At 45.5% G+C, this 27,643-nt stretch overlaps 1 protein-coding gene across 5 annotated transcripts in view; it reads left to right on the forward strand.

Annotated features, from left to right (window-relative positions):
* Positions 1 to 27,643, forward strand: part of LOC137095223 (calpain-15-like) — a 339,156-nt gene that overhangs the window by 284,682 nt on the left and 26,831 nt on the right. For all 5 annotated transcript variants that reach the window (XM_067461636.1, XM_067461637.1, XM_067461639.1 and 2 more), the window contains 4 exons: positions 3,993 to 5,475; positions 7,799 to 8,007; positions 21,720 to 21,903; positions 23,141 to 23,364. In XM_067461636.1, coding sequence (XP_067317737.1) covers positions 3,993 to 5,475; positions 7,799 to 8,007; positions 21,720 to 21,903; positions 23,141 to 23,364 — 2,100 coding nt within the window. The remainder of the gene's footprint in view (positions 1 to 3,992; positions 5,476 to 7,798; positions 8,008 to 21,719; positions 21,904 to 23,140; positions 23,365 to 27,643) is intronic.

A 27,643-nucleotide genomic window follows, 5' to 3' on the forward strand; every position in this document is an offset into this window, starting at 1 on the left:
GCTGGTCAGAATTTCTTGCTTCAATACTTGAATTTCACCCTTCCTTATTTCTCTTTCTTTATCAAACATCAAGTTTATGTTCAAGTTCATTTCCTTTGTTTGTCTTTCAGCCTCTCCTTTAATCAATTCCGCTATTTTGCTTAACATTTGACTACTGCCCATCCCCAATTCTTCCCTCTCACTGCTCTTCCTGCTTCCTTCTGGCTCTGCTGTTAAACATGGTAGCAAGGTAGAAATGGTTCCTCCCCCTTTTGCCCCCTCTGTTTGGGGGGGGGGTTCGTTTTAACTGTTTACCTCCTTTGATTGTGCGGGGAGGACTTCTTCTGACAGTGCTCATTTCCTCGGGGGACTGTGGAACCCTTTCCAATCTTGAAAATGATCTATCTGAAGGCTTGGTATGTAACCAAAGAGGATTTGGCTTTGGAATATCCTGGCTTTGTTTATTCCTTCTCATTCGACCTCCCTTCAGTTTTACTCCTCCTGCTTGGACCGTTCTACACAGTCCAAGAAAGATCCACTCAAATATGCCTTACAATGCCAAGGGGGTTCGCTTTTAATATGACGAGACTAGCTCACTCCTTCTTCAAAGGAGGAACCTGCCTCTAATCATTATTTTGCCTTCCCGGATCGTTAAGTCCATTAAATCCAGTATTTCTAATTATTTTAATGTGTATTTAAGTTGCAGACTATTTATCTTCTCCAGCTCGGTACGCAGTTATTGCACAATTAGCAATTGCACAATTGCACAATTATCTTCTCCAGCTCGGTACGCAGTTATTGCCACAATTAGCAAGTGGCTTTCACTTTCAAGCAGCTTTCACTTTCAGGCAGCCTGCTTTGGCCAGCTGCCCTCGCTTCTGCCAAAGCTCATAAATCAGAGCAATTAAGTGGTAATAAATTACCTTCTCAGGCTTCTTGTATGCTCCAGACTTTCACCTCCTTTTTAGTCCAGGAAGGTCAATCATCCATCCATTTTTATTGCTTTTTTGCTTTGTTTCCACAAGAGCTGAAGGGAAGAAGTCTTTCACCCGGCCATGGCTGACTCCGCCCCCACCGTAAAGAATTTTAAAGGTCAGAACTAACATCTTATACAGGCCACGATACTCAGTTGGAAGCCAATGTAAATGTTGCAGCACTGGTGTTATATGGCATTTCATGGGTATTCTTGTGAGTAACCATGGCAAGCTAGAGTCCAAAAGTGGCGGGCTAAAACCCATAACATCCATCAGTGGCTGAGATCATATTAAAAACTCCCTCCTGGAAGATTGAGCAACTTGGAAGGTGCTGAACAGACTGTGCTCTGACACCACGAGATGCAGAACCAGCCTTAAGAAACTGGACCACTAAGTAGAGTCCACAAAATGCAAGTGCGGAGAATGGCAACTTACTGCAATGCAGTCTGAGCCCTGCCACATGCACAATGGTAAACCTTCTTACAACGACACTAGAGGCACTCCAAGTGGCCCGTTTCTGGTTAAAGTAAATTTACTATCATGCCAAGTTTTTAGCTTTATTTGTGACTTTTATACATTATAGGGGAGCCGCCAGTGGTGCAGTGGGTTTAAGTGCTAAGCTGCTGAGCTTGTTGACCGAAAGATTGCAGGTTCTATTCCGGGAAGTGGCGTGAGCTTCCGCTGTCAGCCCTAGCTTCTGCCAACCTAGCAGTTCAAAAACATGCAAACGTGAGTAGATCAATAGGTACTGCTGCAGCGGGAAGTTAACGGCTCTCCATGCAGTCATGCCAGCCACATGACCTTGGAGGTACCTATGGACAACGCCGGCTCTTCAGCTTAGAAATGGAGATGAGCATCACACCCCAGAGTCAGACATGACTGGACTTAATGTCAGGGGCAACCTTTACCTTTACCTATACATTATAACTGTATTCTTTATTCACTTCTGACACAATAAATGAATTGGCATGAATGCTTACCTTCCCTCCACTCTCCCAAAATCTGGACAATATGTGCATATGTAACACATTTTTCCCAGTAGTATTTTGTATCTCGGCACCGGCAACATCCCAGTCTAATCCAGTGGCAAATCGTGGTTTCCATGTTGGTGCAATAGGGTTTCTATTCTTCTGAAAAGGAGCTGTCCAGCGTGCTGAAATCTTTCATCTCAAATAGCTCCGATTACCCGTATAGCTCGTTTACAGTTCAAACTAAAATCAGGGGCAAATTTGCCACCTCACTGGCACAGAAGCCGCAACTGATAAACTCTCTTCCTCTTTCTGTAGAGCCATTTGATCACTTACTTGCAGGTTCCTTTCCCTTTTATGCCAGTTCCTTTCCTTTCCTTTAACAACTGGATTTAGGACTTTTCTTCCATATTTCATTGCCTTCTTCTTCCTCCTGTTGATGCTAGCCACCCACAAAAAAAGTATCAGCAGATGGAGATGGTGTGGGTAATGGACTCTGGTCCTTCCGTAAGAGATTATATGTTTTCTAATGGTTAGCGTTAAAAAGGAACAGTTGTTGCTGTTGTTTTAAGTTGCTGAGTGTGCCACAATATTTAACATCAACTGGCTCGGGAAATGCACCTTGCGAGAAGGGACATCGCAATCTGGTTCTCAGGCAAACCAAATTACAAGAACAACTGGGCACTCTGTTTCTGCAGTTTTGTTGTCACTATCAAAAGTTATCGCAGCAAAGAATTGCAAGGTACAATAAGAAAGGGAGAAACTAGGTTTTTGTGTGTGTCTGTATGTGCCGTCAATCTCCTGTTGTCTGATGGTGACACCATGAATTTCATAAGGTTTTTTTTTAAAAAAACGAAAACCTATTCACTGGTGGTTTTGCCTGTTGTTTCCTCAGAAAAATAGTCTATGGTACCTGGCAATCATTGGCAGCCACCCAATGTAAAGTCAAGCCAGGGACAGTAAACGCTACGCTATCAATACTTCTGTAAATAATAGTCCCTGTATAAACCAGCTCATAAGCTGATATTGATCATTGCCCGGCTTTCCTCACAGATTAGGTGGCAGTAGTTTTGCCCTCCTTTACACAGCGAGTCTGCTAAAAGCCAACCGCGAAGTAGTGAGGGAACACTGTATATCACTTAGTTGCTTCAGTTGAGGCACAGCATCTGATTAATGGCTGACACCATTCCTAAATAAACCTCTTGTACTAGGACTTCCAGGGAAGCATTGAAAGCTTGCATAATGTATGCACTCTGGTTGCCCAATAATAAAGGTACCACTTTTTTGTAGGTTTTGTTGTATTTCGCTTTGACAGTTGCTGTGTCGTAATGGTTTTAGTTTGGAATTAGGGCACTGGGAGACCCGGGTTTGAATCTCCACTCAGACATAAGAGACCACTGGATGAAGTCACACTTTCTCAGCTTCAGGTGAAGGCAAAGGCAAACCTTCTCTGAATAAATCTTGCTGGGAAAAACCAGGGATGGGTTCTGCTTAGTGTTGCCATAAGTCAGACATGACTTTAGGGCACACAGAAATAACTGAAGGTAGTTTTTCATTGTTCCTGCAATGCCCAGTAATAAATTAATTGCTTTCCTTTCATTTGTAAAAACTCAAAACTTTCCCTATTTTTTGTTTTTTTTAATCACAGCTCATAGCTTAATTAACTATAGTATGACCACTATATTTATGAGACTGGTACCCAAGGTTTTATTTATCGATATAAGACAAAATATGTCCTCTCCATGCAACTTCTAGGACTCCAGTTTTGTGTATCTACACTCAGTCTGAGAACATACTTCCTGCAGATAGGGAGTCATTCCATGCCATTATTTCTCTGAGAATTAACTTGAGGTATTCCACTTTGAGCCAAGGGAAGGAAAGATGTCATGAAAATGTGACTAATAACTCAAGGGAGAGATAGCAGGATTATTTTAAAGGGAGAGCACATCCTTTTTATTAGGGTTTTTTGTGGTAAACTTCCACTATGGCTGCTTTTAAATGATAGTGCCATAGATGAAGCTCAGAATTCCAGTGCCATGCACTCACAGTCTTCTCCTCTTGTCTCTTGCAGCCACACTCATTCTGGTTCTATGGCCGCTGTGCGGGAATGGTCCTGTACCCGCTGCACGTTCCTGAACCCCGTGGGACAGCACCAGTGCTCCATCTGCGAGGCCTCTCACCAGAAGCCCGACCTCAACCACATCCTTCGCCTCAGTGTGGAGGAACAGAAATGGGCCTGTGCCCGCTGCACTTTCCGGAACTTTTTGGGAAAAGAGGCCTGTGAGGTGTGTGGTTTTACCCTGGAGCCGGGCCCCGGAGGCTCTCCGCTGCCAATCATCAACGGAGTCCTGCCCAAGGCGGCAGCCCTAATTGAGCCCAAAGGGACCTGCAAGGAGGAGGCGCCCAAGGCCAAGATCTCCAGAGAGGAGTTGGGGGGGAAGAGCCCCGAGGAGGCTGGGATGGAGGAGGAGGAGGAGGAAGAGGAGGGCTGGGCCTGCCAGCGCTGCACCCTCCACAACACCCCTGTGGCCCATTCCTGCTCGGCCTGCGGGGGACCCCGAAAGCTTTCACTGCCCAAGATCCCCCCAGAGGCGCTGGTTGTCCCTGAAGTCATCGCTCCTGCAGGTTTCCACGTCGCTCCCACCGCCCCGCAACTCGGAGCCATTACAGAGACCCCCGAGAGCCAACCGGTTGTCAACCAGGTCACAGTCACAATGGAGCAAGAGAACCAGAAGATGCCAAGCTTTAGCCTTTTCTCCCCGGGCCTCCAAAACAACCCAGTTCCCCACAGCCGCCGCGAGGTGCCCCCCCAGCTGCAGCCGCTGGTGCCTGATGCCTCCCAGCCAGCCTCCCCACCTGCCCCAGTGCAGAAGGCCATCCGCTTCCAGGAGCTGATGGTCAATAAGCGGCTGAGCGCGCAGGAGGAAGAGATGGAGGTGAGCCCATCGCCCTGGAAGTGCAGTGCCTGTTCCCTACTCAATACCTCAGGCGCCGGGCTGTGCGAGGCCTGCAGCACCCAGAAGGGCAGCGACACCATCGATCGGACAGGTGACTCAGTGCGTTTCATCCCCTGTGGCCCCTCCAGTCCTGACTTCACCACTTGGTCCTGTTCCAAGTGCATGCTGAAGAACTCCACAGCCTCCCAGAAGTTCAAGGCCTGTGGCTCCTCCAAGTTGCATGGCTTCCAGGAGCATGGCGGCCTCCAGGGTGAGCTGCCTGTGAAGTGCCCCGAGTGCGGGTCAGACGAGGGCACGTCCTGCATGGCCTGCACCTCCAAAGCCCCCTCGGCCCGCAAGGTGGCCCGCCTCTTCCCCTTGCAGCCCCCAGCCACTCCAGAGCGGCCAGCCCAGTGGCCCTGCCCTGCCTGCACCCTGCTCAACGAGCTCAAGACAAAGCACTGCGTGGCCTGCCACACCCCTCAGGGGTACATGGTGCAGTGCAAGGGCGCCATGCCTCCCCGGCGCCGTGAGAGCATGCATGTGGAGAAGCAGCGGCAGACAGATGAAGGGGAAGCCAAAGCCCTGTGGGAAAACATTGTCTCCTTCTGTCAAGAGGTGAGTCCCTGTCTTTCTGGTACAATGATCCCTGGCGGTAGGGAATTCTTTTTCATTTTAAAATACAACTTTTTCAATCTTATTGATATTTAGGTAAGCCTGTTCAAATATATTAGTCTGGATCAGTATGCAAAGGGGTCTTGTAGCACTTTTGGGACAGAGTGAGAGAAAAATGTTATTGGGCACATGTCTATAAAAACTTATGCCACAAACATATTTCTCTCATTTAATCTCAAGGTTGTTACAAATCCTTTGCACAGGTAAGCAAATGTAAATAGTGATTTGTTGAAACCTAGAGCTTGGGAACTTCAGCTGCCTGACAGGTTGGATTCTGAGGAGTTGCAGTCCAAAAAAAAAGTAACTTTTCTTAGTGACAATAGAGGGCTGTGACTGTGACGATGTGTAAGTTTTATTTCTTTGGTTATGTTTAGTTTGGACAGTGGTTTAGGGATGGTAAGTATGGGAGATTATGTTTTGTGGGAGAGGGTGGCTTGGTGTTAGCTGTGTTGCCATAGGAACAGGGGCGGAGCCAACTGCCTCTTCAGGGGGCAGCTGTTTTAAAAAGCCAGTTGTAAGCCGGTGAGCTACAGGAAGGGACTGATTTCTCTAGTGGGAGAAACAGGGAATTGGTCAGTACGCCAGTGAGCTGCTGAGAGGACTGGGTCTCTGGGTGGAGATTCAGGGAATGTGTCTGTAGCCAGTGTGCTATAGGGAATTCTGTTAAAATAAGCCTTTTAGCTTATTTGTTATATTAGGACAGTTGTCCAGAAGGGTTACATCTGCTTAAAGAAACTTCTTGAAGACTGTGCCTGAGATTACTCATGAAACATTACTATTGTAACCATCAAGATTTGTGCCTCTTGTGAAGAATCAGTTAAACTTATTATACTGCTGTTAAAATAAACTTGTTACTGTCTTCCTCAAGCCTTGCCTGATACAGTTTCTTCTAAGCTGAACAGCCTGCAATAGTGAAGTCAGCCAGAGACAGTAAACGCTACGCTATCCACTGAATAAAACCTTCTGTAATTAACAGTCCCTTTATAAAATAGCTCCTAGGTTGATATTGATCGTTGCCTGGCTTCCCTCATAGATTAGGTGGTGTTTTACAATGCGCACCTTCACATTTGGTGGCATTCGGTGGCATTAAAACGGTCTCCTTTACAATTGGTGGCAGCAGTTTAACTACTCCTTTACAGTGACAAATTCTGGTCACAGCCATTTCCTCCGCTTATCTATCTCATATGTCTCTTGTTGGAAAAGGAAGAGGGAGAGAAGAGCAATGCATGCTACCTTGATCAATGTGGATGAAAGATACAATACAGATGTGACCAACAAGAGCCATATGAGGTCGGTTACTTAAGGGAGAGATTGTGGCTGGTTCCAACAAGTTGCATGACTCAGTAAGAACTAGAATGTGAATCTTCCAAGTGTCAGCCCACATACTCAGTCTCTCTGGCTTTCTCTTAAGCCATCAGCTATCGAAGCACACTCTGACTTTGCCACCTCCAGAGCAAATGCAAGCATCCACACTGTTTGTATAGGTTGGGAACGCCTTGAGAGGACAATAACCTTTTCAGCTGGACAGTGTAGAATACATACTGTCATTGTTCCAGAAAACGGTGCCCACAGAAGCCATGCCTCTTTCTTGTCCCAGTGTGCTCACAGAAGGCCACATGATAAGAAAGCGAATAGCCTGCACATTGTCCTGCTCCCTGTCCCTTTCATCAACTGTGAGGACAAACAGATCTTCAAATGTCGTAAGACTTGAGTAAACAAAGGTCCCAAAGACACAGTTCTGGTCCTTCAAAGAAGAGCCTGTTTGCTGCCTGCCATCGTGTTGGATATTCTTTATATACAAACATACACACCTCTTCCCTGACTTGGTCTCATTTTCCCTGTAGAAATAGCTAAGGGTTTCCATGTTTCTCTGAAAGGTAAAACCTTTGATGCTTCCTTGGGGAGCCTATGGCATTAACTGCAATGTAATTCGGGGAGACAAATGTAGAAACCTGTGGTGTTGTGGAACCTGGTCTTCCAGAGTCGAAGCACTTGGGCTTTCTGATTACAGGAACAGCAAAGTCTCCTGCTTTTGTCTCATTTTCCCCATCTTAGGCCACACCCTCACAAGTAGCTAGAATTTCCCAAGCAATAAATATTTTTGTGAGCAATCATTACCGTGGTGGATAGGGTCTTTCTTTTTTCTCAAATGGGCATTTGAATCCTTTCTTTAGCTTTGCAAAAGGCATCATCAAGGTGGGGTGTTGTTACTCATTACTGTCTGGGCAATCATTCCTTAACTTGTTACAACATTCTATCCCTTCAGAACAAGGTTAACTTTGTGGATGACAGTTTCCCTCCGGGACCCAAGTCGGTGGGCTTCCCAGAGGGGGACAGTGTCCAGCAGCGAGTGAAGCAATGGCTGAGGCCGCAAGAGATCAACTGCAGCATCTTCAAGGACCGTTCAGTCAAGTGGTCGGTGTTCCGGACCCCAAGGCCCTCGGATATCTTGCAGGGACTGCTGGGGAATTGCTGGTAAGAAGCTACAGGGTCCAGAAACTGAGATGAGAGCAAAACCTCCTAAAGCCATCTGTCCTTCCCAGCACAAAATACAAGGACATCAGTCAGACTTTTTCAGGACAGTACTCACCCTAACCAACATTTCCCAGGTCCCACCCAGTCTTGGACCCTGGGCAGCTCATTCTTTCGGCAGATTTGTTTTCATCTGTAGCAGAATATGTACAAAGTAGCCCTGCAGATGTTCTTAATCTTCAGCTCCAGCATTCTTACATAAGCTAAGCATCCTCAACCTGTGGCCCTCCAGCTGTTTGGACTTCTAACTCTCAAAATTCCTGACCATTAAACAAGCTGACAATAGGGGCTTTTGGGAGTTGGAGGGCCATAGTTTGAGGATGTCTGGTGTAAACTATGTTGGTAAGGGTCCACCCCGGTGCATGGCTTTGCCTGGATATACTGTATTTCCACACATCTAATGCTCACCATTTTTGACTGAATTACCTTCCCAAAATTAGGCTGTGCATTAGAGTCATGTAATATTGTACTTCAAGTGCTCAGCCAAAGCCAAAGGGGAAGCTACTTCAGAAGAACCTGAACCTGGTCAAGAGACATAGGTCAATCGATATCACTAGCAGACTGGGAAAAAATCTGGAAAAATAAAATCAAATACACATACGCCACTGACCTAAAGGAGAGCTGGTATAAGATCTTTTATAGATGGTACCTAACACCCGAGATACTAGCTAAAATAAATAAGGACATAACAAAGGACCGATGTTGGAAATGCGAGAAGGAAAAAGGTGCATTTCTACACATGTGGTGGAACTGTAAAAAGGTAAAAAAATATTGGTCATAAATCCACAGGACGATGGAAAAAATATTAGAGATAAAATTTGAACTAAGACCAGAAACACTACTATTAGGACTCCATAATCTCAAATTGGAAAAGAATGATGACAAACTATTTTTCTATCTAACAGCAGCTGCTAGGATGGTGCTAGCAAAAATGTGGAAAACTAAAGACATTGGAACATTGGACTAGCAAGATAATAGACATAATAAACATGGACATCTTGTCACAGAGAATCTCTCAAAACCATAGAAAACCTCAAAGAACCAACTGGAAATCAGTACTAGATTTTATAAAGGAGGGAAATTAGGAGATGTACACAATAGATTTATAAATGTAATCCAAGAGAAAGGTAAATGTAAAGGTAAAAAAGGGACCATACATCCCGAGCAAACAATTATCGACAATTCTTGAGGCAAGCAAGTACAAGGTGAAAAACACAACTTAGTATTTATTTTGAATACAATATGTAAAATTAAGAATGTTTGAACCACCCTGGACAAACCTGGAAGTACCCAATTCCTACCCCTGTCGCCTCTCCTACCCACCGTCTTCCCCTCCCTATATGTGACCCGATCCCCTTTCCTTCCTAACTTCCCCTCTCCTTCACAGCAATCCTTTGTAACCCCCTGTGACGATGTGTAAATTTTATTCCTTTGGTTATGTGTAGTTTGGACAATGGTTTAGGGATGGTAAGTATGGGAGGTTATGTTTTGTGGGAGTGGCTTGGTGTTAGCTAAGTTGCCATAGCAACAGGGGCGGAGCCAACCGCCTCTTCAGAGGCAGCTGTGTTTTAAAAATCCAGTCAGTGGCCGGAGAGCTGCTGAGAGGACACGGAATCTTTTGGTGGAGATTCAGGGAATGTGTCTGTAGCCAGTGTGCTATAGGGAAAAACTGAATCTCTTAGAGATTCAGGGAATTAATTGGTGACCAAAGTGGTTGCATAGAAGGACCCGGTACAGGGGGTTGTTGATTCTGAATTAAGAATCAAGGTTTGGCTGGGTTTAAGCCTGTTGTGCCAGCTGTGAAACCTTATGAAGTGTTTGCCTGAGTTTACTCATGAAACCTTTCCAATGTAACCATCAAGATTTATGCCTCTTTTGAAGAACAGTTATACATTGTTATACTCCTGTTAAAATAAACTTGTTACTGTTCTCCTCAAGTCTTGCCTGATACAGTTTCTTCTAAGTTGAACAGCCTGCAATAATAAAGTCAGCCAGAAACAGTCCCTTTATAAAATAGTTCCTAGGCTGATATTGATCGTTGCCCGGCTTCCCTCATAGATAAGGTGGCAGTGGGTGCTTTACCACGTGCACCTTCACAATTGGTGGTATTCGGTGGGATTAAAACGGTCATCGTTACAATTGGTGGCAGCAGTTTAATAACGACCTCCTCACAATTGGTGGCAGCGGTGGGATACGTTTAACATCTGATTTAGTGCCTAAGATCGCCTAAAGGAAAAATCCTGAGGTAAAAGTTGGAGCCAAAGATGGCGGCTAAAAAGCAAGGCAAAGTAACAAAGGAGGTTGAGGCTTATCAAGAAGAGGGAAGCTCAGACTCAGACCAAACTCCTATGTCTGAGTTACAGTATAAATATCAGATAGAGTTAAGAAAATTGGAAATTGAGGCACAGGACAGGGCAAGACAGGCAGAAATGGAAGCCCAAAAGAGGCAGGCAGAAATGGAAGCCCAAAAGAGGCAGACAGAAATGGAAGCCCAAAAGAGACAGGCAGAAATGGAGTTTGAGGAGAGGGAAAGAGTCAGGCAGGCTGAATTACGGAAAATGGAATTAGAAATTGAAAAACAACGTTTAACTCTCCCTCAGACACAAGTGAATATACAGGAGAGACCAGAGGAGATCCCTATGGATCATATTTTCCCAAGATACAATAAAGAAGACAATATCGAAAAGTTCTTAATTTCCTTCGAACAATGTTGTAGAGACTTCAATGTAGCTGAGGAAAAATGGATGGCATATTTAAGGCCACAGATTTGTGGTAAACTTCTGGAGATTTATAGCGACATGGCAGAGACAGAACATAAAGATTACTCTAAGTTTAAACGAGAAGTTCAACAGAAATTGCAGCTGACACCTGAATTTTATAGGATGAAGTTCAGGATGATCAAAAAAGAAAAATATGAGAGTTATTCTCAATTAGCTTCCAAACAAGCACAGTACTTTGAGAGCTGGATCAAAGGCGCTGAGGCAAATGACTTCCAGCAGCTCAAAAACTTAATTCAAAAGGAGCAGTTTTATCAACAGGTCCCCCTTGATTATAAATGGATTATACAGGATAGAAACCCTGAAACTTCAGCACAAGCAGCTATCATGGTGGACCAGTTGATTACTTTAAAGGAAGGATTTAAAGAAGAAGAAGGAGTCAAAAAGGAAACAAGACAATCCCAACCGCCATTTAAAAAATCCCCTCACAGTCAGCCAGGGAGAGGCTTTTCAGTAGAAAACACCGCCTGGAGGATGGCAGGCACCATGCAGCCTAACAGTGCTGAGGGAAATAAGGCTTGTTTTCATTGCGGAAAAATAGGACATTTTAAGTCCCAATGTAATCTCCTGAAAAAAGAGAAGTCCACCTTCTTCATTAGAGAAAGAAATACCCCTGGAAAAGAAATGGAACCCAGTGCTAAGAAGGATTGCACTGAGGTGGTTCAAAAAGGGGAACAGATAGAAAGACAGTGTTTGTTTGTGATGCTAAACACAGTCCCAAATGACTATTTGGAACCCATCAAAATAGATGGAAACCCGTTACATGGATGGAGAGACACGGGTTCCGAAGTTTGTGTAATTCATACAAAGATGGTACCTGAGAGGTATCAAAATCCTATTTCTCAGATTAATTTAAAAGGCTTAGGACCAGCGATTACTTCAAACGTGGTCTCTTTACCTATAAAATATGGCAATTGGACAGGCATGTGGGATTTTGCCATGAGTTCAGAGATCCCTTACTCATGCTTGATTGGAAATGACCTGGCCAGAAGGATTAAAAAAATATCAGAGTTACCTAAAGAGGGAAAGGACCTGACTGTGGAACAGACTGGAAAACGAAACACTTCATGTTTGCCCATCTGTCAACCTCTGGGACAGAAACCCGAAGCAAGCTCTATTGTAACTGAGTTGCTTCAAGGGACGAAAGGAGAAAATGAAATTTCTAAAGAACAAAAGGCTGATGACACACTCCAGACCTTGTTTGATACAACTCAAACCGAAAAGACAGAGTTAACCCCAGAGAAACCAAACCGATTTGTAATCAAAAATGAAGTTCTATGCAGGGAAGTTTTAGACCACAAGTCTCCAGCTGTTTCTTACACCCAAAGTGTGGTACCTCAGAAACATGATGAGCACCCAGATGGAGCCAGTGATGAGAATGTAGAGATAGTGGTTCCTGCAGAACAAGTGATGGATTTTGGGGAGAAAGGAGAGCTGAAAGAATCGTTGACTTTGGAGGATGTATTACCTTCAGCTACAAGTAAAGAAATTAACTTTGCCAAGTTCATTGACAAAGACAATGAAATACAATCAGAAGAAAAAACTGAAGAAAAGCTAATCCTTAAGGAGCCTATTTATTTGGCAGTAGACATGGTTGGGAATACAAAATATCAAAAAACCTTCTGTAAAGCAGAGATCAACACACCTAAAAGACTAGTTGAAGTGAAGATAACTTCCAAACATGATTCGTTCACTATGGAGGTTCCAGATGATTGTACAAAAGAAGTTTTAAAGATCGGAACTGTGATTGAAGTTAAAAATCTAAGTGAAACTTATCAAAAAGAAGAGAGACATTTTGCTGAGAATGAAACATTGGATCAGCTTCTTCTTACTAAACCTGAACACTTCAAAATGCCTGCAGATGAAAAGAGAGTAAGCAGAGAAAGAAGATCTCATCATATATCGGAGGAAGAAGAGGATAAAAACCAAGCTGATGGACTGTTAAGAAAAGTGATATACACTGACTATGTTAGTTTTGATAAAAAGACAAATCTCCAGTCCCAAGGTTTAAAGGTTCATCCAGACAGCAGTGATGAGACTACAATAGAGAAAGACAATGTTCTTGGTTGTTCTTCCAACGATGGCGGATTCTCTTCAATACCAAGAAAAGATGTTCAAGGAACTATAAATTCTTCAATAAGACCTGATGCTATGTTAAAACAAGACTTTATTCAAGCCTTAAAACTCAATGAAAGCAGAACTGTTCCTGATAATTGGAAGATCAGATTGAAAGAGGAAGCTCCAGCAACAAAGAAAAGAGAAAACTTCCTACAACAGCGTGGTAACTTCGTGGAGGACCAAGAGACTCTTGATTGTAAACAACCTGTGATGGACTATAGAGACTTGAATCTCTTCAAATTGTTCAAACTTGCTCATAAGTTTAAAGGACTTAATGATATTGTGAGACTGTTATATGTAAAAATATTAAGAATGTATGTTAGTACACAGGAAAATTAGCCAAGTATGTTGCAAAGGAGATGGGAGGAATGTTAGAGATGTGAGACTATAATATTACATACTGAATGATATTGGATAACTGAACAAAATGTGGTTTGTATATAGTTATATGATGTTGGTATTATCCAAATTATTTTTGACCATTCTAGTTGATAGAAAAGTCAAAAATAATCCCTATGGGTTGGGAGGTGTGACGATGTGTAAATTTTATTCCTTTGGTTATGTGTAGTTTGGACAATGGTTTAGGGATGGTAAGTATGGGAGGTTATGTTTTGTGGGAGTGGCTTGGTGTTAGCTAAGTTGCCATAGCAACAGGGGCGGAGCCAACCGCCTCTTCAGAGGCAGCTGTGTTTTAAAAATCCAGTCAGTGGCCGGAGAGCTGCTGAGAGGACACGGAATCTTTTGGTGGAGATTCAGGGAATGTGTCTGTAGCCAGTGTGCTATAGGGAAAAACTGAATCTCTTAGAGATTCAGGGAATTAATTGGTGACCAAAGTGGTTGCATAGAAGGACCCGGTACAGGGGGTTGTTGATTCTGAATTAAGAATCAAGGTTTGGCTGGGTTTAAGCCTGTTGTGCCAGCTGTGAAACCTTATGAAGTGTTTGCCTGAGTTTACTCATGAAACCTTTCCAATGTAACCATCAAGATTTATGCCTCTTTTGAAGAACAGTTATACATTGTTATACTCCTGTTAAAATAAACTTGTTACTGTTCTCCTCAAGTCTTGCCTGATACAGTTTCTTCTAAGTTGAACAGCCTGCAATAATAAAGTCAGCCAGAAACAGTCCCTTTATAAAATAGTTCCTAGGCTGATATTGATCGTTGCCCGGCTTCCCTCATAGATAAGGTGGCAGTGGGTGCTTTACCACGTGCACCTTCACAATTGGTGGTATTCGGTGGGATTAAAACGGTCATCGTTACAATTGGTGGCAGCAGTTTAATAACGACCTCCTCACACCCCCCCCCCCACACACACACGCCCATTCCTTGTTTTTATTAAAGTGTATGTAAAATAAAATCAATAAAAATATTTATATATATAAAAAAGAAGAACCTGAAGCTCCTATCTGAGGGATGTCACGCTTAATTTAATGGCCAGGGCTCAATGCTATGCAGTGCTGAAATTTGTAGTTTGATGAGGCTTCAGCAATCTTTGGCAGCCCCCATGATCTCAAACTACAGCCATCATAGCATTGAACTAAGGCAGTAAAAGTGGACTCATTTCAATGCATAGGTGCACCCCAAAGTCTTCCTTTCAAATGCTGGAAGTGTTGGTGTTTTAACAGTTTTGTTTATAAAGAAAGACTCATAAGCATGCAGTCAATGTAATGCACATATTTTTTTGGCCAAATTACAAAGAGTGCACTTTTTTATTTCAGTTTTTTGAAATTTGAGGTGCGCATGAGATTTGATGGCACATGAGACTCGAATAAATAGGAGTATTTTTCCAAGGTTTCACAATTCCTTTCCCTTCCTTCTTTCTGCTGACTTGTAGTCACAGGCTGCCCTCCGGTGGTATTGATTGATAGAACATTGGTGTCCTTTTCTCCTCCGAGCCTAAAACTCGGAGGAGAAAAGGACACCAATGTTCTATCAATCAATTTGCTGCCAGAATAAAAATAATAATAAAGTGATGTTCAGACACTTTCTTACCATCCCCAGAAGGGAGAGCATGGCAAATAAATGGGGAACCTGAGATGAATGAAACACAAAGCAAAGATGCAGATGAAGAAAGTTCCAGGGAAGTGAGGTTGTGGCTTTCGGTGCACATTGTTCCCTTGGAAACATGACTTCCTTTGATTACAGATATTTTGCCATAAGTTCTCGGTCAGCCTGGCAAAATGTCAAGACATGAGAGCCGTTCCCTTCCATGTTGATTTTACCTTTTGGGGACATCATTGGATCTCACTAGGGGCCATCCTGTTTGGGGCTGGATTAATATAGTTATGAACTGAAGGCAGCAGCAAAGGGGCTCATCATCACCCATATGGTTTCATAGATTGTAGGTGACCATTTGTTATTCTATGAACTCACCCCTTTTCCCTTCTGCCTGCTTCTCAGTTAATCCTATGCTAAGATAAATGTACATAAATACTAGTTTGCAATGAGCTGCACTCATAGTTCAACATGAAATTGATTTGGAATCTTGGTTCCTCACACTGAATCTGCTGTTTACAGTGGAGTTCTTCCTGTTTCCTTTTTTTAAAAAAAATGATTTGGTTCTTTTATTGGGATACTGCATTTCTGCTGTGAAAACCATTTCAAGCCCAGTGAGAGACCAAGACATCGACAGAGTCGCCAGCCAAGAAGGTGGAGAATTCCCCAAGAGCCGTCAGGAAGCCTTTTGGGGTGAAAGTGACGGGGTGGAGGAGCTGACCATCGCTCCATTGCCATGGACCGATCACCATCTGATCAGGTTTAGACTCACTGCACCTCCTAACCTCCGCAGGGGTGGTGGACCTATTAGAATGGTCCGCCCCAGGAGGCTTATGGAGCCAAAAGGCTTCCTGACGGCTCTTGGGGAATTCTCCACCTTCTTGGCTGGCGACTCTGTCGATGTCTTGGTCTCTCGCTAGGATAGGGAGATGACCAGGGCAATCGACACAATCGCTCCGGAACGCCCCCTCTCGAGTAACCGAGCTAAACCTGATCCTTGGTTTACCAAGGAGCTGGCAGCGATGAAGCGAAAGAAGAGGAGGCTAGAGTGCGTGTGGTGCCAGAACCCCACCAATCCTGCCCAAACACACCTGAATGCCTTCCTAAGGTCCTACGGTGTGGCAATAGCGGCGGCACAGAAAACATTTCTTGCCGCCAACATTGCATCTGCGAAGAACCGTCCAGCTGAGCTGTTCCGAGTTGTCAGGGGTCTGTTAAATCCGCCGAAAAGCGAGGCCCCTGATAACACGGTAGCTCGCTGTGAAGCATTTGCTCGATTCTTCGCGGATAAAATTGCGTGGATTCGGTCGGGCTTTGACGCCATATTAACGGCAGTCCCTGGGGATGTAACGAGAGCATCTGCTTGTCCAGTTTTGTTGGATTCATTTCAATTGGTTCAGCTTGAGGATGTGGACAGGATCCTTGGAGAGGTGCGGCCTACCACATGCATCCTAGACCCCTGCCGATCCTGGCTGATAAAGGAAGCCAGAGGGGGTTTGGCAGAGTGGGTGAAGGTGGTGGTTAACGCCTCCTTACAGGAAGAAGAGTTTCCAGCGAGCTTAAAACAAGCTATTATAAAACCGTTGTTGAAGAAACCATCACTGGATCCCACTCAATTAGACAACTATCAGCCAGTTTCCAATCTCCCCTATTTGGGCAAAGTCATGGAACGTGTGGTGGCAACACAACTCCAGGGGTTTCTGGTAGACACTGATTATCTAGATCCGGCACAGTCTGGCTTTAGGCCGGGGCATGGTACTGAGACAGCCTTGGTCACCTTGGTAGATGATCTTCACAGGGAGCTGGACAGGGGGAGTGTGTCCCTGTTAGTTCTGCTGGACCTCTCAGCGGCCTTCGATACCGTCGATCACGGTATCCTCCTGGGACGCCTCATAGACATGGAGCTCGGGGGCACTGCCTTGCAGTGGCTCCGATCCTTTCTTGAGGGACGGTCCCAGAAGGTGTTATTGGGTGACACCTGTTCGGCCCCACAACCGTTGTTGTGTGGAGTCCCACAGGGTTCAATTCTGTCCCCAATGTTATTTAACATCTACATGAAGCCGCTGGGGGAGATCATTTGGAGTTTCGGAATGAGATGTTATCTCTATGCAGATGATGCCCAAATCTGTCACTCCTTCCCACCTGTCACCAAGGAGGCTGTCCGGACCTTGAACCGGTGCTTGGCTGCTGTGTAGGACTGGATGAGAGCTAACAAATTGAAACTGAATCTAGACAAGACAGAGGTCCTACTGGTCAGTCGTAAGGCCGAACAGGGTATAGGGTTACACCCTGTGTTAGACGGGGTTACACTCCCCCTGAAGACGCAGGTTCGCAGCTTGGGAGTGATCCTGGACTCATCGCTGAGCCTGGAACCCCAGGTCTCGTTGGTGGCCGGGAGAGCTTTTGCACAATTAAAACTTGTGCGCCAGCTGCGCCCGTATCTTGGGAAGTCGGATCTGGCCACGGTGGTCCACGCTCTTGTTACATCCCGGATAGATTACTGCAATGCACTCTACGTGGGGTTGCCTTTGAAGACTGTTCGGAAACTTCCATTAGTCCAGCGGGAAGCAGCCAGACTGCTCACTGGAGCGTCATACAGGGAGCATACCACCCCCCTGTTATGTCAGCTCCACTGGCTGCCGATCCATTTCCGAGCACAATTCAAAGTGCTGGTTTTGACCTACAAAACCCTATATGGTTCCGGCCCAGCGTATCTGTCCGAACGCATCTCCCTTTACGTCCCATCTCGGAGTCTGAGATCCTCTGGGGAGGCCCTGCTCTCGACCCCGCCTCTGTCACAAGTGAGATTGGCGGGGACGAGGAGCAGGGCCTTCTCGGTGGTGGCCCCTCACCTATGGAATTCACTCCCCGGGGAGATCAGATCAGCAACATCCCTTCTTTCATTCAGAAAGAAATTAAAGACGTGGATGTGGGACCAGGCGTTTGGGCACTCTGGCAGATGAATAAGGGACTGTGACAAAGGATAGGAATTGGACAATGGTGGAACGAAATATGAACTCTGAGTTGGTGAACGCTGTGTCTGAGATTGGCTATCGATTGTGTGATATATTGTTTTTAAGTGTTTTTAATTGTTGACCATTTAATTGCTGGTTTTATATGTTATTGTATTTGTGTAGGCACCAAGATGTGCCTTTTGTAAGCCGCCCTGAGTCCCCCCTCGGGGGTTGAGAAGGGCGGGGTATAAGTACACGAAATAAATAAATAAATAAATTGCATGTCATTAAAAAGCAACGTTGTCACTTGTAATATAAAAAGATGATTTTCAGTGAAAGGCAGAACAGAAATAAGTTCAGAAACTCAATAGTGGATGGAGAGTGCTTTCAAAATAAGATCTAAACAGAAAGAAACTCCAGTGAAGCTCCCTGTTCCTGACACATCTAGCATGGAGCAAAGGGTTGATTCCAGTCAATATTGATTGCATTCTTCTTGGGAATTTCTGTAAGGTAGACTTTGACAATCTTATGAATGAATACCTCCAAGTCACCCTTGCAGACTCCTTGGTGGTTCATAGTTGCCACTGCCTTGTCTGCAGTCTCTGTCCATCTGTGCTTGGATTTCATAAAAGCTCAAAACCCAAGGCCTTTGGCATAGCCGCCTTTGCCCCTGAATCCAGCATAAAGTTTGTAATAAATTATTATTTGAAACATAACAAGATTAGTACACAGCAAACAAGATCACTATGCTGGTTGTTGTATTGGATCACAAGGCAGACACTTCTCAACTGTCTAGGACTATGTGATGTATCAAATAATGCGTGAAGATCCCAGTAGGCTGGCCTTTTGCAGCTGACAGGTGGTAATTTTGTCAGTGCCGATTGTGTTTAAGTGCAGGCCAAGGTCTTTAGGCAATGCACCCATTGCAGCAATCACCACTGGGACCACCTTGACTGGCTTGTGCCGGAGTCTTTGCAGTTCGATCTTTAAATCCTTGTATCGTGTCGGCTTTTCCAATTGTTTATCTCCAATCCTGTCACCTGGGATTGCAACATCAATGATCCATACGTGGTTTTTTAACACGATTGTGAGTATTGTGCTCCAAAACTCTGTCAGTCTGAATTCGGAAGTCTCAGAGTAGTTTGATGTGTTCATTTTCTGTAACTTTTTCAGGCTTGTGATCTCGCTAGTTCTTTGTCGTAGGCAGATGGTATTTGTGGCAAAACTTCCAATGTATCGTCTGAGCAACTGTGTTATGCCTCTGCTTAAAGTCTGTCTACGCGATCTTCTTGCAGCAGCTGAGGATGTGATCTATTGTTTCATCTGCTTCCTTGCAGAGTCTACATTTGGAATCAATCGTCAACTTTTCAATTTTGGCTTTGATGGCATTTTTTCTAGAAAGCCATCTAGAATCAGACCCTCTCTCTCCTTTTTCAAAGTTCCATTTGTGAGCCACATCCACATAAATAAATGTAATAATAATAATAATCTAATCTATACTCCCAATCGGGTGCTGTCTTGTCATTGGCGGGGGGCTTAACTGCTTCTATGATGCTGAGAGCTGTGCTGGCAGTAGTGTAATAGATTATTTATTTATTTATTTATTTATTTATTTATTTATTTATACCCAGCTTTATCTCCCCAAAGGGGATGCAAAGCAATGAGTCCCCTTTCCGAAAGCAGTGATCCTCTGAGGCTGCAAGGCCATGATGCAGCCATAATGCAGCCGGGCCGACAGCCAAGAAACAGTCAGCCCACTCTTTCTCCCATGCTCTTCCTCTCTTCTTTCCCACCAGGAGAATGAATAGGGAGAGAAATGATCCCTCCTATGGAGCCAGCTTTTAAAATTAGCTCAAAGACTCCATGAGGACAAGCCAAGGCTATGGAGCCTTAAACGAAGATTGGCTCTCAGTCCCAGTCCAGGCTAGTCTGCCTTCAGTGGTAGGCCCAGTGTAAACAACATGTGAATATAGAACTGAGTAGCTGTATTTGTCACTGTGCTATCATATACAACGAAATTAAATACCCCCCCCCCCAAACACACAAACCACAAAACAACACACTATCCCTCCACACCACAACCAACACTGGACAGCCCCCAATGCCACATCAGTGCAAAATCATGGAGTTCAGCATAGCTACAGCTCTAGGATAAAAGCTCCCTTTCAGTCTGTTTGTCCTTCCATTTGTCACCCTGTACTGCCTGCCAGGTGGTAATAATTTTTTTAAAATATGCTGGTTGAAATGTATTGCCAAGAATACTCTGAGCTTTCTTAAGGCAGCAGAAATTATAAAGAGGGGAGAAATAGGGCAACTTATGATGCTCTGTGCAGAAGTGGTGACCATTTGGAGTGCCTTCCTATCTGCAATTATGTGCAGTTTACCAAACCAGGTGCAGATGCAGTAGGTTAGGGCACTCTCTAGAGCACAGCGGAAGAAAGTCACTAGCACTTTTCCACTCAGCTATTGGTCCCTTAGAAGTCTATCTATTCATCCATCTACCTACCTACCTGTCTACTAATCCATCTATCTGTCGACCTATCTATCTATCTGTCTGTCTGTCTGTCTGTCCATCCATCCGTCCGCCCGCCCGCCCGCCCGCCCACCCACCCTTCTATCTGTCTGTCTGTCTGTCTGTCTGTCTGTCTGCCTATCTATTGACCTACCTATCTATCTACTAATCCATTCATTATTCTACTTATTGATCTATCTATCTATCTATCTATCTATCTATCTATCTATCTATCTACTAACCCACCCACCCGTCTGTCTGTCTGTCTGTCTGTCTATCTATCTATCTATCTATCTATCTATCTATCAACATTTCTACCTATCTACAGATCCAACCATGCATCTCCCTATCTATGCATCTCCCTATCTACTGACCTTTTTTTTTTTGTCATGTCAGGAACAACTTCAGAAACTGCAGGTCGCTTCTGGTGTGAGAGAATTGGCCATCTGCAAGAACGTTGCCCAGGGGACGCCCAGATAATTTGATGTTTTTATCATCCTTCTGGGAGGCTTCTCTCATGTCCCCACATGAGGAGCTGGAGTTAATAGAGGGAGCTCATCCGCCTCTCCCCGGATTCGAACCTGCGACCTGTCGGTCTTCAGTCCCGCCAGCACAGGGGTTTAACCCACTGCGCCACCGGGGACTATTGACCTGGAGCCCCCAGTGGCGCAGTGGGTTAAAGCACTGTGCCGGTAGGACTGAAGACCGACAGGTCGCAGGTTCGAATCCGGGGAGAGGCAGATGAGCTCTCTCTATTAGCTCCAGCTCCTCATGCGGGGCCATGAGAGAAGCCTCCCACAAGGATGATAAAACATCAAAAATCATCCAGGCGTCCCCTGGGCAACGTCCTTGCAGACGGCCAATTCTCTCACAACAGAAGCGGTTGCTCCTGACACGACAAAAAAAAATCTATTGACCTTTCTGTCTGTCTGTCCGTCCGTCCGTCCGTCCATCCATCCATCCATCCATCCATCTATCTATCTATCTATCTATCTATCTATCTATCTATCTATCTATCTATCTATCCATTTTTATCTATGTCTTATGGGTTGGACTGAATGACCTTTGGGGGTTCCTCAGAACTTTCAAGTAATACAATCTCTACTGGATCCTCTTCACCAAGGCTGCTGCATGAACACTGCCTCAGGCCAGATCCTCCTTCATAGTGACACCCAGGAACTTGAAACTGGCCACCTACTCCACTTGGTCTCCATTTATGTACATAGACAGAAGCATTTTGTGTGTCTTCTGTTGAGCCTTCCAGGATTACTTGTTTTCACACGACTTCTCCCTTTTTAGGTTCCTGAGTGCTCTGGCTGTGCTGGCGGAATGGCCAGAGTTGGTGGAGCGAGTCATGATCACGCGGAAGATTTGCCCTGAGGGGGCCTACCAGGTGCGGCTTTGCAAGGACGGCACCTGGACCACCGTACTGGTGGATGACATGCTTCCCTGTGATGAGTTTGGCTACCTCCTCTTCTCTCAGGTTGGTGCGGGAGTGGGATTTGGCCACTGCTGGGCCATTATGTCCGAGGAAAGAGGCAGTATGTCAGGGTGGGTGAGGTTATAACACAGGTATGGGCAAACTTCGGACCTCCATCCAGGTGTCTTGGATTTCAACTCCCACAGATCCTAACAGCCTCAGACCCTTTCCTTTTCTCCTCCTTTTCCATGGCTGAGGGGGGAAAGGAAGGAGCTGTTAGGAATTGTGGGAGTTGAGGTCCAAAATACCTGGAGGGCTGAAGTTTGCCCACGGCAATATAGAAGCAGAATCCAGTTTTTGTCAGCACAAATTTTCAATTGCCTGGCCGCAGGGTGCTATTTACCCAGATCTCAAGAAAGTTCCTTTTTTTGGCTTATAACTCCCAGAATGTATAAAGTGAATTTCACAAAGTTTGAATGGGTTAAAGAGAAAGAGAAAAGGAAGGAAAAAGGAGCGAGAAGCAGTGAAGGAATATGAGATAGCTAAGGCTATTAGGTGTTGCGAAGTGCCAGGACAAGATATCTGTGTCAATAGGTAGAAAGAGATCAAGTTGACCTGACAAGATGGGAGGGAGGGAGAAGAAGGAACAGAAATTGTTTTCAGAATGGGCAGGAAATTGTTTGGGAACAAAAGAGAAAACAAAAGGATGTTCGTAGTACAGAATAAAGACACAAGAGACATGGAGCTAAGAGAAGAAAAACTACAGATAAGACAGAGAGAATCAGAAAATAATAGAGTTGGAAGAGACTTTGTGGACCATCTAGTCCAATCCCCTCCTGTCATGCAGGAAAAGCACAATCAAAGCCTCCCCGACAGATGGCCATCCAGCCTCTGTTTAAAAGTTTACAGGGAAGAAACTCACCAGACTCTGTGGCAGAGAGTTCCACTGTTGAACAGCTTGTACGGTCAAGAAGTTCTTCCTAATGTTCAGGTGGAATCTCCTTTTTGCCTTCATGTTGTACACATGTGTGTGTTTTCATCAATTGAGACTATAAAGCCTATGATCCAGAGACAGACAAATGTGGGATTTTTTTTTTAACGCTTATCTTGGCTTTGCTTGATTAGAATACCACCCCTTAGTTTATCTGCAGAATGAAACTATTGAATTTTAATCTCCTCGATCCCTAGTATTAGTTGGGAAGTAAAAGGACCAAAGATACATAAGGGGGGCACTGCAACAAAACCATTAAAAAGACAGTCCAGAAGATAAATTGTGATGTCCTTCTGCCTTGTCTTGTAGGCCCAGAGGAAGCAGCTGTGGGTGGCCCTGATCGAGAAGGCCCTGGCCAAACTCCACGGCTCATACTTTGCCCTCCAGGCAGGGCGCGCCATCGAAGGCCTGGCCACACTCACGGGCGCCCCTTGCGAGAGCCTGATGCTGCAGGTCAGCTCCACTAACCCTCACGAGGAGCCCATTGACACTGACCTCATCTGGGCCAAAATGCTGAGTTCTAAGGAGGCTGGGTAAGAGGACCAGGCCAAAAGGAAGAGGGTGTTTTCCTTCCACTGGGAGGAGGAGAACAACACCTGTCACTGCAAACCTAAGTGGATTGGCGATCTCCTTTCGGCAGAGAGCCGCGAGGAGGGGCATGCTGTTTGGCCAGCCGGTCTTATGTTTTGACTGGAGCTGGGAAATATACATACACATACACCTTATTTCCCAAGATTGGGCATTTGTCAAATTGTAGCAGGTTCTGATAACGCTATGTAACATTATTTTTATTATTGTTGTTCTTATATTTATTTATACCCTGATTTTTCTCTCCACTGGGAGACTCAAAGCAACTTACATTAAAAGTATTTCAGTACAATTTAAAATCTACAAATATACAAATTTTAAGACAGAATTAAATCTCATGGATAGTTTAAAAAAAACGCTAAAAATCAAAATCATGACACTGAAAGATGGTTTGGAGAATCAGGGACAAACTGTAGGTATAAGTGGTCTCTAACCTTCCTTATATCTGCTTATTGATACCTTATCATCAGGATAAGGCTTTTTCTTAGAGGATTGGTAGTTTAAAAAGAAAAAAAAAGAAAATGAGAGCAGCTTTATCTTGTGTAATCACACAAGAAAGGAGTTACAGAAAATGGTTGGAAGCCGCCCGCCTTGGGGTAAGGTTCCCAATAAGATACTGGCCACCCTTCAAATTGTCTCCCAGTCCAAATAGCTTGCATAGCTATGGAAGCATGGATTGAAAATGCAGCTGCTCAATGACAGGTTGATGGATGGTAAAAGTACTATAACACAATATAACAATTTTTGTTCCTGGGTTATAAATGTCATTTCCTAATGGGTTTTATCATTAAAGCACAGGAAAACTTTACTAAACTGCCAAAACTTTGTTTCTGTGGGAGGAACGTCATCCTGTAGCACATTTTGCTCTAGTTTTTCAATGCCTCTCTCATCATTGAGTCTCAATATTGATTTTATTGATTTTATGGTTATAATGTATATTTGTTGTTAACTGTGTATTGATGTAATTCTGTGTTTGATTGTCTTTATGATGCAAGCATCAAATTGTGCCTTTGCTTTTGTAAGCCGCCCTGAGTCCCCTTCGGGGTGAGAAGGGCGGGGTAAAAGAACCCCAAATAAATAAAATAAATAAATAAACTCATTCAACCTAGATTGTGGCCAGCACAGAAACAATGTTTCTAGGGCAAATAACAACATTCAAAGTAAGGGCAGTGTAAAGAACCCTTACCTTTTAGCAGCCAGGATAGAGGGCCTAGAAAAGCCTGTAAGCTTAGTGGGATTAGTTATGGGCAAGGCGAAACATCAGCGGCCATTTTGATGAAAGGAGACACCATTTTAGGGTAGTTCAGAGCAGGGGGCATGTCCTAGGCATTAGACAGCAGGGAATGGCCGGGATTCGTAGAGAAAAAGGGGGCTGAGTTTAGGAGAAGCTGAGAGGGAAAAAGGAGCGTTTTAAGATATAGAGAGGTGTCAGGATCCAGTTTCTGGAGCCCAGACTTTGGCGCCGAAAACTAGATTCCTGACGTTTCACCCCGATAAGGAATCTGCAGCTGGTGGCCTTGGAGGGAGGCAGTTGTCTGGTGGTGGGAAGCTTTTGCGTGGGGTTTTGGGTTTGGCGGGAGTTCACGTTTTGGACTGGTGGGAGTGTATATAAGGGATTGCCTGCTGCGACCAGGCAATCCCGGCTTTGTTGTGTCTTAGTATCTGATAGTAAAGTTCTTTGATTATGATGGAAGTCTCCTGTCGTCATTGAGCCCAGCTATCGTGAGCTGACATTAAGCCGGGATTCCTCGCACCATCCTGCAGCAGTAGTAAGGTGCTATGATGGAAGAGGGGAGCAAATCCCCCTTGGAGGAGGAAGAAGACACCGTCCTCGGAGCGATGGGAGGAAAACTAACCTCGCCTCTCGGCGAGGCCGAGGCAGAGCTCGAAAGAGTGGCGGCGCTCGCCTCCTCAACAGCATATGCTAATCCTAACGGGGTCACCCAAAGGCGAACGAGAGAGGTCGCAGGAAGATGCAACAGCGAGATAGACTTCACCTCCCCCCACAGGTATGGCTACTTGGAGGAGAGGGTAGCTGCCATGGAAACCACATTAGCCATGATGTCAAGGCTGATGGATCACCTGGCCCCCCTGCTGGAGGAACCCCAGCCCCGTACGGAGTCGCCATGGGAGTGGAGTGCGGGGAGCAGCCAGATCCTGGGGGCGAGGCGTAGGACCCAAGCAGCTCCGAGCGACGGAGGAGAGAGAATGCCACGGGGAGCCGTGACAACCCCGCAGGCCCTTCCTGTAGCAGTCCCAGCCAGGGCAGGACATGGCACGGGGCAACCCGCACAACCGGGAGGAATGGCACACGCAGGCGCCCAAGGGATGCACCCCCAACCCCTGCAGCAGAGGAGAGAGGAGCTGCGTGCAGAATTTGGAGGGAAGTCTGAAGACCTTGATTTCTTCCTGACGCTGGTACGAGGATATCTGGAGGACAACATGCATACCTTCAGATCGGAGGCCAGCCGAGTGAGAGCCGTAGGGGCAGCGTTGAGGGGAGGCGCAGCAAGTTGGTATGTCCAGCTCCATGTCCGACGCGACCCATGCCTGGGGTCAGCGAGGGCGTTCTTAGCTGCTTTGGCTTAATGTGCTTCCGGGACCCCCTCGAGCGCATCAAGGCGAGAGATAGGCTGAAAACCATCACTCAAGGCCAGAGAAGTGTATCGGAGTTTGCCGAGGAATTCCAGTTGCTCGCCAAAAGGGTCCCAGAGTGGTCAGCCCAAACCAAAGTCGAAATCTTTAAAGAGGGCTTGAGGAAGGAATTGCTGGCCTGGGCGCTTCACCACGATGACCCGGGAACGATCCAAGGATGGATCCAACTAGCTGGGCGGGTCGAGACGACGTTGGCCCAAATCAGCAGGCATCGAGGAGCGGCGGCGCAGATCGGACCGCCAAGGATGGAGAGCCGGAAGCCTGGAGAGGAGCCGCCCAAGAAAGAGCCTGCGAGCGGACAGAGTAACCGGCAGAATGGTTGCTTTATTTGCGGCCATTTAGGCCTTAAAGCCTCTGGCTGTTGGCAGAGGAAGGGGGGGATCCACCGCGGCTCAAAACAAAAGCTGCTGCTGGAAAGAAAGCTGAGGAATGTTTCCCCCTGGAGGCCCCAATGGGATCCTTGGTGAGTCACAACCCTGCAATGTTAGTCTTCCCCATCAGGCTAGAAGGGATGGGTAAATGGGCCAGCTGCAAAGCCTTTTAGATTGCGGGTGCTCCAGGAACATAATGACTCCCGAACTCGCAGAGGAACTGGAATGCGAGAAGATAACTTTGCAGATCCCCATAGCTTTCACCCAATTAGACGGGTCGATGGCATCAGGCGCCCCGGCGAGGTTTGAAGTTAGGGGAGTGAAGTGCAAAGTGGGAGGCTGGGAGGGTGAGATAACATTTGTTATCTCCCAATTAGCAACATACAACGTAATCCTGGGTATGCCATGGCTACGAGGAGCAAACCCTTGCATAGATTGGGAGGAGAGGAGCCTGAGATTCCCAAAGACGCTAACGGAAATGGGTGGTCGAGGTGAGGAAAGCAAGCCAAAGGATTGGGTGCAGGACATTCCCCCCCAATACCGGGACTTTGCTGATGTTTTTGATGAGAAAGAAGCTGACAGACTACCTCCCAAAAGGAGGGTTGAGGTGAAAATTGAACTGCACAAGGACGTTACACTCCCTAAAGCCAAAATCTACCCGATGTCGGCTAGGGAGATGGACAAATTGAAACAGTACATAGACAAAAACCTCGCACGGGGGTTCATTGAGCCTTCAGATTCCCCCCTCGGGGCCCCTGTGCTATTTAGATGGAAAAAGAACGGTTCGCTTCAACTGTGTGTAGACTACAGGGGGCTAAACGCTGTGAGCACAACCACCTGTTACCCTCTACCCCTAACCAAGGACTTATTATCTAGACTGGCAGAGGGGAGGGTGTTCACAAAACTGGACCTGATCGAGGCTTACCACAAACTCAGGGTGAAGCCAGAGGACAGGTGGAAAACTGCATTCTCATGTGCGCTAGGATTGTACCAATTCTGTGTTTTACCTCACGGCCTAAAAGGAGGGGGAGGAGCGTTCATGCAGATGATCAACGAAGTGTTACACCCATTATTGTACCGTGGGTTCTTTTGTTTTATTGATGATATAATAATTTTTAGTAAAAATGAAGCGGACCATACCCAATTGGTGAGGTCGGTACTCCAAAGGCTAAGGGAGGCAAAATTGTTCGCCAAACTA

Source organism: Anolis sagrei, chromosome Y (genome assembly GCF_037176765.1).
Source record: "Anolis sagrei isolate rAnoSag1 chromosome Y, rAnoSag1.mat, whole genome shotgun sequence".
Lineage (NCBI taxonomy): Eukaryota > Metazoa > Chordata > Lepidosauria > Squamata > Dactyloidae > Anolis > Anolis sagrei.